The sequence below is a fragment of the Argopecten irradians genome, chromosome 5 (assembly GCF_041381155.1).
Source record: "Argopecten irradians isolate NY chromosome 5, Ai_NY, whole genome shotgun sequence".
Taxonomy (NCBI): Eukaryota; Metazoa; Mollusca; class Bivalvia; order Pectinida; family Pectinidae; genus Argopecten; species Argopecten irradians.
Window position 1 is genome coordinate 27,106,621 of NC_091138.1, and position 21,180 is coordinate 27,127,800.

General features: G+C 37.3%; 1 protein-coding gene and 1 long non-coding RNA gene across 3 annotated transcripts; one reads left to right on the plus strand and one right to left on the minus strand.

Moving 5' to 3' along the window:
• Window positions 1-1,274: 1,274 nt before the first annotated feature.
• On the plus strand, window positions 1,275-4,295 carry LOC138323391 (uncharacterized). The gene is made up of 2 exons (XR_011208541.1): window positions 1,275-2,743; window positions 3,193-4,295. It is a non-coding gene; the product is annotated as an uncharacterized lncRNA (long non-coding RNA).
• On the minus strand, window positions 3,304-20,742 carry LOC138323390 (sodium-coupled monocarboxylate transporter 1-like). 2 transcript variants are annotated; one of them, XM_069267974.1, is made up of 10 exons: window positions 19,683-20,741; window positions 17,262-17,327; window positions 17,104-17,155; window positions 16,514-16,581; window positions 11,741-11,895; window positions 11,300-11,440; window positions 9,953-10,651; window positions 9,619-9,719; window positions 6,738-6,856; window positions 3,304-6,282 (listed from the first exon to the last, which is right to left on the minus strand). In XM_069267974.1, exons 1-10 carry the CDS (start codon window positions 20,052-20,054, stop codon window positions 6,040-6,042), a joined length of 2,016 nt encoding a protein of 671 aa, XP_069124075.1. In that variant the 5' UTR covers window positions 20,055-20,741; the 3' UTR covers window positions 3,304-6,039. The 2 variants fall into 2 exon arrangements, with proteins under 2 accessions (XP_069124075.1, XP_069124076.1); XM_069267975.1 differs by lacking the exon at window positions 9,953-10,651 and having other exon boundaries at window positions 19,683-20,742.
• Window positions 20,743-21,180: the final 438 nt, after the last annotated feature.

A 21,180-nucleotide genomic window follows, 5' to 3' on the forward strand; every position in this document is an offset into this window, starting at 1 on the left:
TAGAGGAAGAATTCTCCTAAGTTTCACATGAATATCCTGTGGTTGCTGGGGAAAAGATTAATAGAATATTACATGGGTCTGTCAAGTGGACAGGGATATCTCAACCCGAGTGAAAGATTTTGAGGGTTGACGGCCAAAATCTTTTACGAGATGTTTAATTTTTGATTTTCTTACATATTCTTACTCTTATTACATCCGAGGTTATGTTTGACATCCGAGGAGTTCGATTGTTCAGGTATGGGAGTATAATAGAATCTTTCACCCCGTTTGGGGTGAGACCGGAGAATTTCAACCCTCGGGGTAAGATTTCATTAAGTTGTCAAACACGAGGTTTTGCCCAGTGTTTGACAGCTTAAGAATCTTATCCCGAGGGTTGAGATTCCTTGTCTCACCCCAAAGAGGTTGAATGATTCTTTTTCTTTTACCCCGTGTACCATTTTGTGTCTCTAATAAACGTGTCACTTTTGCAAGCGAGGATGACATGACCTCAATGAGTCGCTGTCTTCGCCGTCTTTGTAACATCATTTCATTGTTGTCGTGACGTTAAAATACTAAAACCGCGACGTCATGATACTGTTGGTGTGACGTCATACGATTGTTGAGCACGTCCAAAGATCTCGTGTAGCTTTTCTTTACCCTAGGGTGAGAAAGAAAAATCCCCCCCCCCCGATAAAAATATAGATATCCTTGACTGGGGTTAAGAGAAAGAAAAATCTCACACCGGTAAAACTATGGATATCCTTGTCTGGGGTAAGAGAAAACTCTTTCTCTCACCATTCACTGTTAAATCACCGGTTTTAGCCATGGGAGATTTCTCTGTCAACCCCTAGGGTATGACAGAATGCACGCGCTAACCTGAAGACAATTACGTGACATCATGACTTCATGCTGTGTGACCGTGGCGTGCAATGTCCATGACGTCATCAATATTGACGTGCAGACGATGGAACCATATTCTATTTTAGTTCATCTGACCCGAAGGGTCAGGATGACCTATTGTCATCATGCACCGTCCGTCGTCGTGCGCCGTCCGCAAATTTTCATTCAAACGACTTCTTCTCAATAACCGAAAGCCCAAGGGTACTGATATTTTGCCTGTATCATGCTGGGATAAAGGGATACCAAGTTTGTTCAAATGAATGACATTGACCTTCATTTCATGCCACAGGGGTCAGAAATGCTAAAACGTTTAAACGACTCCTTTCAAGAACTAAAAGGCCCAGGGTACTCATATTGAGCCTACGACATGCTGGGATGAAGGCCTAGCAAGGTCACAGGAGTCAAATAGGCTGATATCTTTTAACGATTCTTGTGAATAACTAAGAGGCATAGAGACCTGATATTGGACCTGTGGCATGCCGGGATGAAGGGCTACCAAATTTATTCAAATAAATGACCTTGATCTTCATTCAAGGTCACAGTGGTAAAAGAGGCTAAACTCTTTAAACGGTTTCTTGTGAATAACTAAAAGCTTAGAGACCTGATATTGGGCCTGATGCATGCTGGGATAAAGTGCTACCAAGTTTGTTCAAATGAAGGGCCTTGACCTTCATTCAAGTCACAGGGGTCAAAAAGGCTAAATTCTTTAAACGACTTCTCAAGAACCAAAAGACCAAGGGTACGTACTCATAATGGGCCTGCAGCATGCTAGGAATAAGGGCTACTAAGTTTGTTCAAATGACCTTGGTCTTCATTCAATGTCACAGGGGGCAAATAGGCTAAAATCTTTAAATAACTTATTGTGAATAACTAAGAGGCCTAGATAGAGAATACATGGTTAGTATCTTACAATACAAGGTTTATTTTGGTGCGAGACTTAGGAAAGCCGAGATGACGAGGCTTTGCCGAGTCACCACGGCTTTCCGTGTCGAGCACCAAAATAAACCTTGTATTGTAAGATACTAACCGTGTATTCTGTTTATCCTGCAACCATTATGGAATTCAAAACGGAAGCAAATTGACAGTTATTTACTTGGTTTCGCTCGAAGCGAGACGCTTCCTTGGTGCGGAGGTAAAGATTCATTCAGTAAACCGAATGAGAGTGTACTCCTTTTTACTGCCGTGGGAAATAAATAAGCGCATTCACAAACAGTATCCGTAATATTATTCAGTGTGATATATCACTGAAACAAAATGAAAATACTCAAAAAACAATAAATACCCATTAAAGAATTACTTTACAATACATACCTTTGCCATGAGCCAAGAAAAAGACGACACCGCCATACGAGATTTTCGATAGTGTAAAAATGACGTCATTCCGGTGAATGTGACGTCACGTTTTAGCGGGACTGAATGACGTTTCATTCACCGGAAGGTTCAAGTTCTGGGTCAAGTTAGAAAAAGTTCCGTCAGATATGGAACAAATTCACGTGATCGTATTGACGGATAAAGCATTTCGTATTGACGGATAAAGCATAAGTTTATCCGGCAGTAGTTATCCGTCAGTATGTGGGACAGTTGCAGGATAAATACCTGATATTGGGCCTGAGGCATGCTGAGATAAAGTGCTACCAGATATTTAAATAGTATTACATTATATTTAAATCTCTGGTGCTACCAAGTTTGTTCAAATGAATGACCTTGACCTTCTTTCAAGATCACAGGGGTCAAAAAGGCTAAAATCTTTAAACAATTCTTATGAATAACCAAGAGATCTAGAGCCCTGATATTTGGCCTGTGACATGCTGGGATGAAAGGCTATCAAGATTGTTCAAATGAATGACCTTGATCTTCATTCAAGGTCACATTGGTCAAATAGGCTTAAATCTTTAAATGACTTCTTGTGAATAACTAAGAGGCCTAGAGACCTGATATTAGGCCTGCGGCATGCTGGGATGAAGGACTACCAAGTTTGTTCAAACCTTGATCTTCATCTGACAGGCCAGCGTAAGATTATATCAGTCTTACACAGGGAGATGTAAGACAGCTCACAAGCGCTAGATAATAACGTTACGTTACCAATACATGCGGATTAACCGGGCGTGCATTGTAGATGCTATCACCAATTTTGAAGCATAACGACCTTCCTGCATAATGGCGCAATGAAAAAGCTGCAATTTCATCTTTTTGTCTACTATGGATGAAAAATAATCAAACGTAGGTCTGTCAAGTGGACAGGGATATCACAAAATCTCAATATCTCGTGAAAGATTTTGACCGTCATCTCTCGCCAAGCCTCGGATTGACAAGCCAAAATCTTTCACTCGGGTCAAGATATCCCTGTTTACTTCACAGACCTATATACGATTCTATTGGTCCTATCGATAAACTAAATATACAAAGATAAATACAACACTTCAATCCATTTCAAGTATTTTAATTAGAATATATTTTTATCTCACCTGGTCCGAAGGACCAAGGTGAGCTTATGCCATACCGTGGCGTCCGGCCCAGGTCGTCCGCCGTCCGTCAACAATTAACTTCTCCATAACCGCTGGCCGGAATTCAACAAAATTTGATTGGTAGCATCCATATGGGTTACTGACTGAAACTTGTACAAATGATGGGACTGACCCCCCTCCCCCCCGGGACCTGAGGGCCGAGGTCAAAAGGGGTCAATTTGGCTATTACCATTTAAACGACCTTCTCAGAAACTAAGCATGGGATAGCACCCAAAATGCAACGGTAGCATCCTTTCAGGGCGGGGAATAAAAATTGTAGAAATGATGGGACTGACCCAACGGGGGCCTGAGGGGCGGAGTCAAAAGGGGTCAATTTGGCTATTTCCATAACCGACTTTTTCTGTGAAACTAAGCATTGGATAGCACCCATAATGCAATGGTAGTATCCTTATAGGGTGGGATTCAAAATTGTACAAATGATGGGAATGATTCCCGGGGGCCTGAGGGGCAGGGTCAAAAAGGGTCAATTTGGCTAATTCCATATAAACGACTTCTTGTGTGAAACTGTGCTATTGAATATTATATTCGTATGGTATATATAGCAACATTTTGTGGTTGGGATTCAAAATTAAACAAATTAAACTAATTACTAAATTACAGAATTACAATCACAAAAAAAAAACCACACACACAAAAAACGGTGAGCGGTACAGGCCCTCTAGGCTTCTTGTTATATTGATTAATTTTGATATTTATTTCAGTGAATTATCATACTAAATAAAACCCAGTATTTTCGTGACCACTTGAACTCTGATGATAGTATTAGTACGCCAGAGCCGAACAGCCAATGTTAATATTGGAATATAACACACATTGGGCTTAGTAGCACCATATACATGTAGATACTGTGCAGTAGCAATGTAAATATATAATAAAACAATGCATAAAGTTTTTTTGGTTTTTGTTTTTGTTTTTTGCAGATATTTAATTTCTGATTTGATAATCACAATTTCACTACAGTGCAGCCATTCTTATGCAATAATTATTCAATGAAAACATACAAAAGTCATATTCATTATTGTCTCATATTCATTATATCTCACAGATATCACTCATCACCATCATATGTACAGTTGTATAATACCAATGGTGCTATGTATTTTAGTGCAACAACTTGAAAATAATAGGTGAAAATGAAATAAAGCTAACTTTTGTTGGTTAATTGATTTATTTATCTGCTACGAACGTCAACTAATTACAATGTTTCCTATTGTAAACGTGGTGGTTATATGGTGCATTACTAGGTAAGGATGCCAATTACATAGTACAAATTGTTATTCATGTCTTATTGTTTGTTTCGTTAATCATTTCCTTTTAAACCCGGTTACTATTGCTCAGTTTTGGAATATTCACATCTATTCACATGTATTATATCGACGGACAACTTACATTTAACGGATAGAATTTCAGGAAATTTAATATTCGTACATCATCACATGATAGTGTATACTTTACTACCAAATGATATACATGTGTTAGTTTGAGTCAGACGCTTTGTAGAGAGTACTGACACTAATTCAGTGTTAGAGTTGTATTACTTTATTTTCAGATTCTGGGACAAACAAGAACAATTAAACAATAGATTTGGTCCAGATCTGAGTCTCCCTCATGTTTATTTATATTATATTAAAAGACTGATACGTAGTTTACAAAGTTATACAGTTACCTTCTGTACATCATAAATCACTCCGAGGATGTCGCCGGGGGGCATTAATATCTTAAAGATCACGAGTATGTCTGATATAAGGGAAAAGCGGTACATGTCGACCTTGTGAACATTCAGTCGTATTCGTTTGAGAAAATATGACTGCAACTGAAATGAAGTATAGCCACCTGATCACTAGGTATAAATAACTGCTGGCCGCTGTTTTCTGATCACGGTCGTAACTTGGATACGGTTTTAGTGTCTTAAGAGGGATTTCCTTGTGTATTGTATTATATACAGTGTATATACTTACATGTCATAATATAATAAACATTATATACAAACGGGTTTTACCTAAAAGGGACCTTTAAATACAGTCACACACTGTGTAATGTGTAACACAAAAAAAAACAAATGTCAGTAAAACAATGAATATTCCTTACATCATATTGACAGTTATTGTCTACAGTTCATAGCATTTATTATCTTTACTTTGCTTAGGCATGTGGATTCATCATGATTTATCACAATGGAACAATATCGATTATACGATTGATCAAGCTATAAACATCATATATATATGTAAATCAACTGTGCATGTATATTGCATAGCTCACATTGTCTATTTTCTACTGTGTATTGATTATAATTAATACATTGACGTTTCCACCGATTTCCTTTAAGCACTATAGAAAGGGCCATTGTGGTCACGTGATAAACCTTGAAACCTTTAGTCACAACTTGTTGATGATGCTATCCAGCGAATTCGTCAATGTAATATTCAAGTTTTCAATAGGTCAGTAGTGTAAAGTTATACATCTATAGATCAATGCTTATAATTCATTTTTCAGATTTCTTGATAACACAAAATACGTTTAAACGTACGATTCCATTGATTTTCCAAATGATTATTTTTTTCAATTTTGACATCATAATAACGTCATGATATGTTAATGTAGAGTCCACCTACTATTTGGTACGACAGTCGACTTACAAATCTGTGGAATGATCACTGATGGCGGGATACAAGGAATTCGAATTATGTGTACCGTTTGTGGCTGAGCTCATATTCCGACCGTCCTTTTCCTGCCCTGTGTATTTGGTAGAAGAGCTGCTCTTGGTATTACTTGACGGGACGCTCTCTTTGCTCTCATTGATGTCTGTCAAATAGGCTGCGTTCACCATACCATCAGAGCCTGGTTTCCCCGCCGTGCCTGTTGGCTTCACGTCCTCCTGGAAAGGTTTCAGAATGGTTTAGTATCTAATGTACGCAATGTGTTATATATAAGGGATAATGACATATTTGCTACACTTTTAATCAGTTCATAGAACTATCGTTTTGTGCATCCTTGATACTTTATGGGTTAGTAAAAAAGGAACCCTTGAGATCGCGGATATATTTTGTACTTATTAAACAGTTCAACGAAATCTCCGAAATCCTATTTTTGGGATTAGTTTCACATTTAATCTACATCTAGATTAGAGCAAAACGGCACTAGCATACAAACACACAAACTGGATGACTTTTCTGATTTGCGACTTTACCATAATGATTAGAATAGAAAAAATGTGAACATACTCCATAGTGCGGCGTCCATAAATGTTTTAAGCTGTTATTGGTTATGATATCATATACATTTAATTACAAATAATTACCAATCTCCATTAAAGAATCGTTTGATACTAACCTCACCATGTCGGACTCCAAAACGTAATTTCTTCCTTAATTTCTCGGGTAAACAAGGGAAGAACACATCAAAGAAAGGACAAATCAAACGGGGGTTGAGTTCTTTTGTCTTTGTAGCTCCTGTAAAACATTTCATGACCATTCAAAGTAAAACAAGGGCTTGATTAACTCAATTGTAAAAAAAAACAGGACACAAAAGATTTACTACGGATGGCTCGACCGTCCCAAATTAATTTCAATTTATTACAAATGAAGTATGTCTTTGCTATTATTTCTGCTGAAAGTATCTTATATTAGCTTAATCCATAACTCATAGAAATGATTCCAATTTTCGTTTAATCTGTACTACTAGATACTATCTTCTTCACGTATATAAACTTCTTATTCAATCAGAATTCCCTGTGTCCATAGTTTACATACGACAGTATGCTGTAAACGTTTTTATTTTGACGCACAGTTTTAGCGAAAAATTTTAATGGATTAATGCATTGATGAATTCATATTCATAATTACGACTTACAGGGATAACCGTAAAAATCGTAAAATGTTTTATCGCTAAAATATGTAAGTTTAAATTATTTTACTAAAATATATAGGTTCACTTGTTACTATTACCACTGTTAATGAGGATTGATCAGCCTTACTGTGTGGTACTACCACGGTATAGTGAGGATTGATCAGCCTTACTGTGTGGTACTATTACCACGGTATAGTGAGGATTGATCAGCCTTACTGTGTGGTACTACCACGGTATAGTGAGGATTGATCAGCCTTACTGTGTGGTACTATTACCACGGTATAGTGAGGATTGATCAGCCTTACTGTGTGGTACTACCACGGTATTGTGAGGATTGATCAGTCTTACTGTGTGGTACTATTACCACGGTATAGTGAGGATTGATCAGCCTTACTGTGTGGTACTATTACCACGGTATAGTGAGGATTGATCAGCCTTACTGTGTGGTACTATTACCATGGTATAGTGAGGATTGATCAGCCTTACTGTGTGGTACTATTACCATGGTATAGTGAGGATTGATCAGCCTTACTGTGTGGTACTATTACCACGGTATAGTGAGGATTGATCAGCCTTACTGTGTGGTACTATTACCATGGTATAGTGAGGATTGATCAGCCTTACTGTGTGGTACTATTACCACGGTATAGTGAGGATTGATCAGCCTTACTGTGTGGTACTACTACCACGGTATTAGTGAGGATTGATCAGCCTTACTGTGTGGTACTATTACCATGGTATAGTGAGGATTGATCAGCCTTACTGTGTGGTACTATTACCACGGTATAGTGAGGATTGATCAGCCTTACTGTGTGGTACTATTACCACGGTATAGTGAGGATTGATCAGCCTTACTGTGTGGTACTATTACCACGGTATAGTGAGGATTGATCAGCCTTACTGTGTGGTACTGTTACCACGGTATAGTGAGGATTGATCAGCCTTACTGTGTGGTACTATTACCATGGTATAGTGAGGATTGATCAGCCTTACTGTGTGGTACTATTACCACGGTATAGTGAGGATTGATCAGCCTTACTGTGTGGTACCACGGTATAGTGAGATTGAGGATAGTGGATTGATCAGCTTACTGTGTGGTACTTTACCACGGATAGTGAGGATTGATCAGCCTTACTGTGTGTACTATTTACCACGGTATAGTGAGGATTGATCAGCCTTACTGTGTGGTACTGTTACCACGGTATAGTGAGGATTGATCAGCCTTACTGTGTGGTACTATTACCACGGTATAGTGAGGATTGATCAGCCTTACTGTGTGGTACTATTACCACGGTATAGTGAGGATTGATCAGCCTTACTGTGTGGTACTATTACCACGGTATAGTGAGGATTGATCAGCCTTACTGTGTGGTACTATTACCAGTGTGGTACTATTCCACGGTATAGTGAGGATTGATCAGCCTTACTGTGTGGACATTACCACGTTAGTGAGGATTGATCACCTTACTTGTGGTACTTACCACGGTATATGTTGAGGATTGATCACTTACTGTGTGGTACTATTACCACGGTATAGTGAGGATTGATCAGCCTTACTGTGTGGTACTATTACCACGGTATAGTGAGGATTGATCACTATTATTGATTGATCACCTTACGTGTGGTACTACCACGTATTGAGGATTGATCAGTCTTACTGTGTGGTACATTTACCACGGTATAGTGAGGATGATCAGCCTTATGTGTGGTACAACCACGGTATAGTGAGGATTGATCAGCCTTACTGTGTGGTACTATTACCACGGGTATAGTGAGGGATTGATCAGCCTTACTGTGTGGTACTATTACCACGGTATAGTGAGGATTGATCAGCCTTACTGTGTGGTACTATTACCACGGTATAGTGAGGATTGATCAGCCTTACTGTGTGGTACTATTACCACGGTATAGTGAGGATTGATCAGCCTTACTGTGTGGTACTATTACCACGGTATAGTGAGGATTGATCAGCCTTACTGTGTGGTACTATTACCACGGTATAGTGAGGATTGATCAGCCTTACTGTGTGGTACTATTACCACGGTATAGTGAGGATTGATCAGCCTTACTGTGTGGTACTATTACCACGGTATAGTGAGGATTGATCAGTCAGCCTTACTGTGTGGTACTATTACCACGGTATAGTGAGGATTGATCAGCCTTACTGTGTGGTACTATTATCCACGGTATAGTGAGGATTGATCAGCCTTACTGTGTTGGTACTATTACCACGGTATAGTGAGGATTGATCAGCCTTACTGTGTGGTACTATTACCACGGTATAGTGAGGATTGATCAGCCTTACTGTGTGGTACTATTACCAAGGTATAGTAAGGATTGATCAGCCCTCTTATGTGATACTAACCTGTGATAAAGCTAATCAAAAGACCAATAACAACCGTTACCAAAACAGCAAGTGGGGAATACCATAGGTACGACATCCGGTACAGAATGAACGGTTCTTCCCTGAAACAAAATTATATTTAAAAAAAATCAAAACCATGATGATGTACTAGCCGTGAGTAAACATTATTTTTAGAACAGATTATATATATGTACATTGCAAGATGTTGTCAGATGAGAGTACAAAGTACTTAGTGCATGGACCGTGTTTCGAATCACCTTGGCATGGTCACTTATGTGCCCGCAATATAGTAAATAAATAAAAATAATAATGCTTCTTCATGTAGATGACATACTTTGCTACAACATTAGCGACTGTTGTTGTTACGGTACTGGCCAGAGTTGTTGTTGTCAAGGAGTTCAGCGTCAGTCCAGTAGTGATGTTTCTGTAGCAATCAATAGTTGTCACAGGAGATTTAGGTGTGATTACAACTTGATTGAACCTAGTTCCTAATCCTATAAATCCCACAAAGGCTAGGGCGGAAAGATGGCCGATAAGCCCACCCCATTTGTTGGCCCAAGGAAATAGAACTCCGAGAGAAAATAGACCCAGTATCGGTCCTCCAAGGATGCCGAACAAGACATAGGCAACTTGAAGAATAGCTCCTAGCTTGGACACAACAAAAGCGAGGCCAATGATGCAGAATCCTGCTACTACAATGGTAACTTTGGAGAAAATTGTAGATCCATGTCCAGAAATGGGATGTGGGTAATATGGGCGAACAAAATCCTCCAGAAGTACGGCTGCCACAGCATTAAGTCCCGAGGAGATGGTACTGAGACTGCCACTGAAAACGCAGGAGAGGACCAGGCCAGGTAAACCATGATACGACCCCAATAGGTCCATCGTAAACAGGGGGATTAGCTGATCTGAACTCTTAATGATCCCCAAAGACACGGGATCACAGCGCTCATAATAGGAGTACATCACAACCCCCACAAGGCAGACCAGTGTCAGAATCATTGTCATACCGGGGAAGTTTAACCAGATGGCTCTGCAATCGACAACATATAGACTCTATTAAGTTGTGATCTTCAAAGTTGTTTTATGGAATGATTTTAGACAATAAGGTTATGTTGATTTTTCAAGCTATTTTACTCAATGATTACAGACATTTTCACTCTCTGGTGCTAGACATATACGTATGTACAAGCCAACAGAACACTACTGATAGTAACAATACATCTGATTAAATGGGGAGTCAGAAGTAGCATTATGTTCAATTTAGTAATAGAGAATCTAAATCGATTCATTTCAAGCAAATCTAGACACTAATTGACATCCGTTTAAAAAATACATCACAAAGTTTTGCGTCAGACGACCAAATGGCTTTGCACTTTTACCTACTGCGTTATTTACATCATTAATGCTCTAACAGGGAACACCAGGCGTACACAAGCCTTTTTGTAGAAAAATGTCATTACACAAACAAGTAAGCTAGTAAAAGTCAAATCACGTTTACTCAATACCTCATCGGCATCATCCATGCTCTAATAAGAATCAAAACAAGGCTATACATACTATCATTTTATAGAAGACTCATTACATTAAAACAGATAAGCTGGTAGAAGTTTCTTTTTGTTTAAATGACTTAAAAACGTGTTTAAATATAATCAGACTCTTAACAAGTTAATAAGCTTACTTGCGCGCATTGCTTAAAGATGACACTGATACGGCCCTTTGTACTTGCGCCTGGTTCACGCCATAGATACAACACCAGAAAATTCCTCCGCCAATTACTACACTCCAGACTGAGTGTCTAGTCGATGGATCGGGATCAAATCTACGAAAATATTGCTCAATTTAAATCATATCTTCAGAAAATAGCTCCAACGCAAAAATGTGCAGTCTATTATGCAAATGAACGTATTGAGGTGGTAATGATGCGTGCTTTTCTTACTTGAATTGATACGATATATAGCTATGATGCATTATATATTTTAAACAAACATCTTGCATATGACGCTTTGGTAATACTAGCACAAATAAATGTTTATTGCTGTTTTCAGAAAGAAGTGTCTCTTCTCGAAAAATAATTACATGTACAATGTATGTATAAAATAAACAGTAATGTACGACTCACTCCAATAGCAGAGTACGGCCATTACGTGCAGCTATTTGCCAGGCTTCGTCCAGGCCTCCAAGCTTCAATGATCCAGCTATCAATAGGGCTAGCATTCCAGAAAACATGATGAGCATTTGTAAAGAATCTGACCACACAACTGCCTTCATACCACCCTGTTCTCAACCGTAAAACAAGATCACTTTGTTAAAAACACATATTTTTTTTATTATTTGTTAATGTTTCATCCCGCGTCCTATTAAAGTTAAGAAGACAGATAAAATACGTAAACCCGGAGAAATACCACCTAATTACGAACCCACTAAGTTTTTAGGTTTAAACTAGAACAGATGAGAAAAAGTACTAATTATAAGAGAGATTCTTTGTAAAAGTAAAAAAAAAGAATGATGAATGAAATAAAAAAAAAGACAAATAATACAAACATATGTCGAAAAAATGAATTTTTTTCATGCTTCTGATGTAACTGTACAGTTATAAGGCGTTACTTATCAATGGTATGTACATGTATGTGTGGACTGACTGACGTGACTAACCAAGTAGAAGGCGCTGACCCTATAATGGTGATATACCAGTGTTCAGTTGTTTGAGATGACTTACCAATAGGATGTATATGTGTGATCAGGATGACTTACCAATAGGATGTATATGTGTGATCAGGATACTTACCAATAGGATATATATGTGTGATCAGGGTGACTTACCAGTAGGATGTATATGTGCGATCAGGATACTTACCAATAGGATGTATATGTGTGATCAGGATACTTACCAATAGGATGTATATGTGTGATCAGGATACTTACCAATAGGATGTATATGTGTGATCAGGATACTTACCAATAGGATGTATATGTGTGATCAGGATACTTACCAATAGGATGTATATGTGTGATCAGGATACTTACCAATAGGATGTATATGTGTGATCAGGATGACTTACCAAGAGCTAGGATGTATATGTGTGATCAGGATACTTACCAATAGGATGTATATCTATTATGTGTGATCAGGATACTTACCAATAGGATATATATATGTGTGATCAGGATACTTACCAATAGGATGTATATGTGTGATCAGGATACTTACCAATAGGATGTATATGTGTGATCAGGATACTTACCAATAGGATATATATGTGTGATCAGGATACTTACCAATAGGATGTATATGTGTGATCAGGATACTTACCAATAGGATGTATATGTGTGATCAGGATGGATGTATATGTGTGATCAGGATACTTACCAATAGGATGTATATGTGTGATCAGGATACTTACCAATAGGATGTATATGTGTGATCAGGATACTTACCAATAGGATGTATATGTGTGATCAGGATACTTACCAATAGGATGTATATGTGTGATCAGGATACTTACCAATAGGATGTATATGTGTGATCAGGATACTTACCAATAGGATGTATATGTGTGATCAGGATGACTTACCAATAGGATGTATATGTGTGATCAGGATACTTACCAATAGGATGTATATGTGTGATCAGGATACTTACCAATAGGATGTATATGTGTGATCAGGATACTTACCAATAGGGATGTATATGTGTGATCAGGATACTTACCAATAGGATGTATATGTGTGATCAGGATACTTTACCAATGAGGATGTATATGTGTGATCAGGATACTTACCAATAGGATGTATATGTGTGATCAGGATACTTACCAATAGGATGTATATGTGTGATCAGGATAATATGTGTGATCAGGATGATTATATGTGTGATCAGAGACTACCATAGGATGTATATGTGTGATCAGGATACTTACCAATAGGATTATATGTGTGATCAGGATACTTACCGATAAGTATATGTATAGGATGATGTAATGTGTGATCAGGATGGATGTATATGTGTGATCAGGATACTTACCAATAGGATGTATATGTGTGATCAGGATACTTACCAATAGGATGTATATGTGTGATCAGGATACTTACCAATAGGATGTATATGTGTGATCAGGATACTTACCAATAGGATGTATATGTGTGATCAGGATACTTACCAATAGGATGTATATGTGTGATCAGGATGGATGTATATGTGTGATCAGGATGGATGTATATGTGTGATCAGGACACTTACCAATAGGATGTATATGTGTGATCAGGATACTTACCAATAGGATGTATATGTGTGATCAGGATACTTACCAATAGGATGTATATGTGTGATCAGGATACTTACCAATAGGATGTATATGTGTGATCAGGATACTTACCAATAGGATGTATATGTGTGATCAGGATACTTACCAATAGGATGTATATGTGTGATCAGGATACTTACCAATAGGATGTATATGTGTGATCAGGATACTTACCAATAGGATGTATATGTGTGATCAGGATACTTACCAATAGGATGTATATGTGTGATCAGGATACTTACCAATAGGATGTATATGTGTGATCAGGATACTTACCAATAGGATGTATATGTGTGATCAGGATACTTACCAATAGGATGTATATGTGTGATCAGGATATTTACCAATAGGATGTATATGTGTGATCAGGATATTACAATAGGATGTATATGTGTGATCAGGATGATCAGGATGGATGTATATGTGTGATCAGGATACTTACCAATAGGATGTATATGTGTGATCAGGATACTTACCAATAGGATGTATATGTGTGATCAGGATACTTACCAATAGGATGTATATGTGTGATCAGGATACTTGGATGTATATGTGTGATCAGGATACTTACCAATAGGATGTATATGTGTGATCAGGATACTTACCAATAGGATGTATATGTGTGATCAGGATACTTACCAATAGGATGTATATGTGTGATCAGGATACTTACCAATAGGATGTATATGTGTGATCAGGATACTTACCAATATGATGTATATGTGTGATCAGGATACTTACCAATAGGATGTATATGTGTGATCAGGATACTTACCAATAGGATGTATATGTGTGATCAGGATACTTACCAATAGGATGTATATGTGTGATCAGGATACTTACCAATAGGATGTATATGTGTGATCAGGATACTTACCAATAGGATGTATATGTGTGATCAGGATACTTACCAATAGGATGTATATGTGTGATCAGGATACTTACCAATAGGATGTATATGTGTGATCAGGATACTTACCAATAGGATGTATATGTGTGATCAGGATACTTACCAATAGGATGTATATGTGTGATCAGGATACTTACCAATAGGATGTATATGTGTGATCAGGATACTTACCAATAGGATGTATATGTGTGATCAGGATACTTACCAATAGGATGTATATGTGTGATCAGGATACTTACCAATAGGATGTATATGTGTGATCAGGATACTTACCAATAGGATGTATATGTGTGATCAGGATGGATGTATAGGATGGATGTATATGTGTGTGATCAGGATACTTACCAATAGGATGTATATGTGTGATCAGGATGACTTACCAATAGGATGTATATGTGTGATCAGGATACTTACCAATAGGATGTATATGTGTGATCAGGATGACTTACCAATAGGATGTATATGTGTGATCAGGATACTTACCAATAGGATGTATATGTGTGATCAGGATACTTACCATAGATGTATATGTGTGATCAGGATACTTACCAATAGGATGTATATGTGTGATCAGGATACTTACCAATAGGATGTATATGTGTGATCAGGATACTTACCAATAGGATGTATATGTGTGATCAGGATACTTACCAATAGGATGTATATGTGTGATCAGGATACTTACCAATAGGATGTATATGTGTGATCAGGATACTTACCAATAGGATGTATATGTGTGATCAGGATACTTACCAATAGGATGTATATGTGTGATCAGGATACTTACCAATAGATGTATGATGTATATGTGTGATCAGGATACTTACCAATAGGATGTATATGTGTGATCAGGATACTTACCAATAGGATGTATATGTGTGATCAGGATGGATGTGTGTGATCAGGATACTTACCAATAGGATGTATATGTGTGATCAGGATGGATGTATATGTGTGATCAGGATGACTTACCAATAGGATGTATATGTGTGATCAGGATACTTACCAATAGGATGTATATGTGTGATCAGGATACTTACCAATAGGATGTATATGTGTGATCAGGATACTTACCAATAGGATGTATATGTGTGATCAGGATGGATGTATATGTGTGATCAGGGTGACTTACCAATAGGATGTATATGTGTGATCAGGATGGATGTATATGTGTGATCAGGATGGATGTATATGTGTGATCAGGATGGATGTATATGTGTGATCAGGGTGACTTACCAATAGGATGTATATGTGTGATCAGGATGGATGTATATGTGTGATCAGGATGGATGTATATGTGTGATCAGGGTGACTTACCAATAGGATGTATATGTGTGATCAGGATGGATGTATATGTGTGATCAGGATGGATGTATATGTGTGATCAGGATGGATGTATATGTGTGATCAGGATGGATGTATATGTGTGATCAGGGTGACTTACCAATAGGATGTATATGTATATGTGTGATCAGGATGGATGTATATGTGTGATCAGGATGGATGTATATGTGTGATCAGGGTGACTTACCAGTAGGATGTATATGTGTGATCAGGATGGATGTATATGTGTGATCAGGATGGATGTATATGTGTGATCAGGATGGATGTATATGTGTGATCAGGATGGATGTATATGTGTGATCAGGATGGATGTATATGTGTGATCAGGATGACTTACCAATGTGGTATAGAAGGTGGTCACCAGTCCAACAGCAAACACAGATCCCCATAATGACAGTCCAGTAACTGTAACGGCCAGGGGTTAATGGTGAACAGGCATCACGACTAACTATATGTACATATCTTGTACATATCTTGGCAAAAAGGGGAGAATTCTCGTAACAAATACTGGGTTTGCTAGTACTACATTAAAGTTAAAAAAAATAAATACTGAAAAAAAACTAATTCTTTACTGAACTGGATATGCAAATGGAGGTAGTTGATAATATCGCGAAGTAAAGATACATAGAAAGAGACAATAAATAATAAATAATCAAAAATGTTCTTAATATGTGAATACTATTATTAATTCTGAAGATGGACAGGTAACTGTTTCTGAGGGAAATTTGTACATGGGGCAAAACTTGTAGGTGTGTGAAAATCAGTAATTTAACCGTTTGGCTTTAAAACACAATCTCCTTGATTTGCATCACAAGGTTAAAAGTGATATAATGTTACCTTAAGTGTAATCTAGTCATACAAACGATAACAGTCCCTGATTTTTTATATTATATACGTTCAAGGTCAACAAACAATTAGAACGCTCACCTGCATTTAAAGCCAGAGACGGGCCATACAAAACGATTGCCATGTATAGCATCTAGAAAAAAGAGAGGGGCATTATGTGGTAAGAATCAAAATAATTTTAAAATTGCGTGATATGACGATATGAGTAACAAGTATTGTGATTAAAATATCCTACTCACCATCCAGGAGAGGTATATGATACTAGCGGTGAACCTGTTTATCTTACCAAACCTCATCTCAATATACTGAAATATACAAAGAATATGATTACAACACAAGTGTGACATATTATAAAAGGATTTACAATTGTATATGGAAACAAAATGACTAGTGACATAATCTGTTTTAGTTTATCCTAAGTTCTCTACCTAACCTAGAGTTACGGTTCGATGCGTCAAACGCTGCAACTGGGCATTAAAATTGTATCTGCTGCCCTCATCGTATGACCGTTCAGGGCAACTGGAATCTTATCTTATCAAATTTTTTTCAAAATGACTCGCTTCTTCCCAACGTCTTCTTTGACACTGCCTCACTGTTGACCATACGATGATCGTTCGCCCTTGTGAGGAAATTCCCTAAATCCAGGCACACCTTAGTCTATAACAGTGGTATTTCTGGTCTTGCTAAACACTGAGCGTTGACTGGGTTTTTTTCATAGTCATAATAATGTGATCAGGTGAGGTTTGCTCTTTGTTGGTTTCGTGGATTTCCCCGTATCTGCGTTCAATTTTTATTCTACCCATATGTTTTATTTTTATTTTTGTAATTTGCAGAATAGTTAATATCATTGAAAGATACATATCCCTGTAAGATGCATTTTAAGCCCACAATAAATCAAAGTTAATATTAATTCATTGTTAAAGAAATATGCTTGCAGAAAATAAAAATTGAGCGCAAATACTCAGGAACCCATCTTCAACTTTACCATATACTTTACACCTTTGTTACCAACATTGCGATTTCTCATCTTTATAAAATAAGATAACACTCGAACTTAATTAGAATTTGTGTAAAGCATGTTTAAGCGAACAAAATGTGTGGGTATCTTATGAGTAATGATATAAAACAATTTATATTCGCGTGCGATCTACTTCGCGTATGTTGCGGCTAACTACAATTCGCGAAAATAGGCCGCCGCAAGAGAAATATTCAACTACAAGTACAGTTGGACGTTTTAACTGTAAAAGACGAAATTAAATCATCGTGAAAATGTCGTTGGGCATGAAAACGTGAAATTAAGTCGTCTTGATAATGTCATTGGACATGAAAACGTGAAATTAAGTCGTCTTGAAAATGTCGTTGGACATGAAAACGTGAAATTAAATCGTCGTGAAAATGTCGTTGGACATGAAAACGTGAAATTAAATGTTAGTTAAAATGTTGTTTGACATGAAAACGTGAAATTAAATATTCGTGAAAATGTCGTTGGACATGAAAACGTGAAATTAAATCGTCGTGAAAATGTCGTTGGGCATGAAAACGTGAAATTAAGTCGTCTTGAAAATGTCGTGATGTCGGGCATGAAAACGTGAAATTAAGTCGTCTTGAAAATGTCGTTGGGCATGAAAAAGTGAAATTTGTCGCCACAAAAAGGTTTGGTTTACTGCATAATCATGACAAAGAAATATGAACATAATACACAAATTGAACATATTTTGCCATTGCTGTGTATCGGACCTTTGATGATATTTAAAGATGCTCCACCGCTGACAAAAGGTATTTTTTCACTATCAAAAACAGGAGCAGACGATTAAGTATTTTTCTTAAGTTACAAAAGTTACTTACTTTACACCGTTACCACAACTGAAAAGTTTGAGCTTTTAATTTGACTTCAAGTTAAAAATCTGTAAAATAATTAATTGCATCCCGAAAAAAATCCATGGCACTATATCCTATATGGAATGAAGTACTGATTGCGCATGCACCAAAGGCGAAATAAATCAATTTATATTATTTTTTGTGTTAATTAGACATATGCATACACAATTAAACATCAATTATTGTTCAAATGATGAATATCATTTATGCTCTGTCGGCGGTGGAGCATATTTAAAGCGTATTATCACATAATCCGCCTGATATCCAGTGATTTCGCCTGTGTAATATTTTTGCCTATGCCACTAGTGTAATATGACCTGGAGCGGTTTTCATTGGCTGGAAATCCATTGTGACGTCAGACAGAAACAATAAAATGACGTCAGGATTACGACGCAAAAATAAAAACTTCTTAGACTCGTTTTATAAAATCTCATAAGAATGATCACTCATGATGATCATATAAGATCCTATATATATTACCTTGCGGTATGTATCCATTATACGTCATATTTTTCAAAGAGTTTCGCTCATAAAATAATGACGTCGATATTTCTCGCAAGGGTGATAACTCTGTTACATGCAAAGAACGTATAACATTCTAGATAGATGTGTTGTTTTTTGTTGATATCGACATGATTTAAATAAGAAACCCCGCAATTAAATTAGTATCTAAAGCATTTTGAATGTCGTAGGTGTTATTATACCTATCTTGTTTTAAGGATGATGCAATAATTGATTACAGTGATATTTTAGGGTCATTCCTAATTTTACTTTTTACTCACCTGGAAAATGCTGGTAACTTTGAGGTTGTAAAAGATGGGAATGAAGATGTGAGCGGCCCCCATGCCAGTGATGAGGAAGCCGATTGAGATCCACCAGTACATTGTATTGTAAAGATAAACTTCGGCAGGCGTTCCAAGGAGTGTGATTGCAGATATAAAACTTGACAGGAGAGATAAGGACACTGGTAGGTAATGAATGTTTCGTCCACCCAGCAGAAATTCGTCAGCATCTGTATTCTTTCTATCTCGAATAGCGTAGAACAACCCAATGCCAGCTGAGGCAAGTAATGTTGCGCCAAAGACGACATAGTCGACAGCATTGAAGGAGACATTCTGATTCGTCTCAAAGTTGTATTGGTAGGTACGATCCATGGTAAACCTGCTTCCAGAGATTGACACAGGTAAAATAAATGCAATAAATACGCTTACAACATGTATTCAGTATTCAGTACACAGATTTTCATTGGTTAAAGAATTCAACTGTAGTTTTGTTGCTCCAATAACTCGTATCACAGTTCCATTAAGGGTGCTGAACAACAGGTAAGGCGTTCACCTTGGATAATATTCCCAACTTAGTGATGACAGCCTATCTTAAGATTGAGCTGTCCCATGTTCGTCACGCATGATTGAACATTCGATAAAGATGACCCAGTTGTAGCTGCTGGCGTCTGTTTGTTGATGAATAAAAATCCAATTGGTAAAGTAGCGGTTGACCTTAATTTACCTTGTTGCCTAATGCCTGACTTATTCAATATATGTCTATCTTCTCATGTCAGTATGTGTATACATGCCAGCGTGATATATGCTAGAACAAGTCAGAGATGTCATTGTTGTGTCTCCGGACGAGTGTGAGGGATTTTTCCACATCAGACTGACTAGTGTTTTTTTAATTATTATTTACTCAGTTCGTCTATGGTCGTTATCCTTAAAGGACAAGAATGGTAAGGCGGCAATCACCTTGTATGATCTGGTCAACTGATATATAGTTTTTAAGTAAAAGCAAAGTCTCAAATTTCATAGCTTCGTGTCCGAGGTCAAATATTTTACCCCAGGCTATGATGGTCATTAACTTCTACTTAGTAATAGAGATGTAGGTTTGCAGATAATACTACATGTATGGACATAATTACATCGCACTTTAAAGAAAATGAAGAACCTTAATATCAATTTATTTTAGTGAAAACTTAATCTTTAAATGTGTATGATTATGTCTTGTAAGTAGCCTTCGAATGCCTTCATTTTCACTGTGCGAATCCCCATATACAACGTGTATGATCGTAAAAAGTTTAATAACATGTATAATTACAGAGGATATTTGTTTACTTCAGATGAATTAATTGATGTCACAACTGTTATTATTGTGTACATGTGTATATATGCTTATAGGACTATCAAAACGAAACACTTGAAGAAGAAGAAAAACTTTACCTTGCACTAAAAACTTAAAATCAGTGGTATTGCCTTCCTATCACACGCTACTAGTATTACGGTTCTTAAA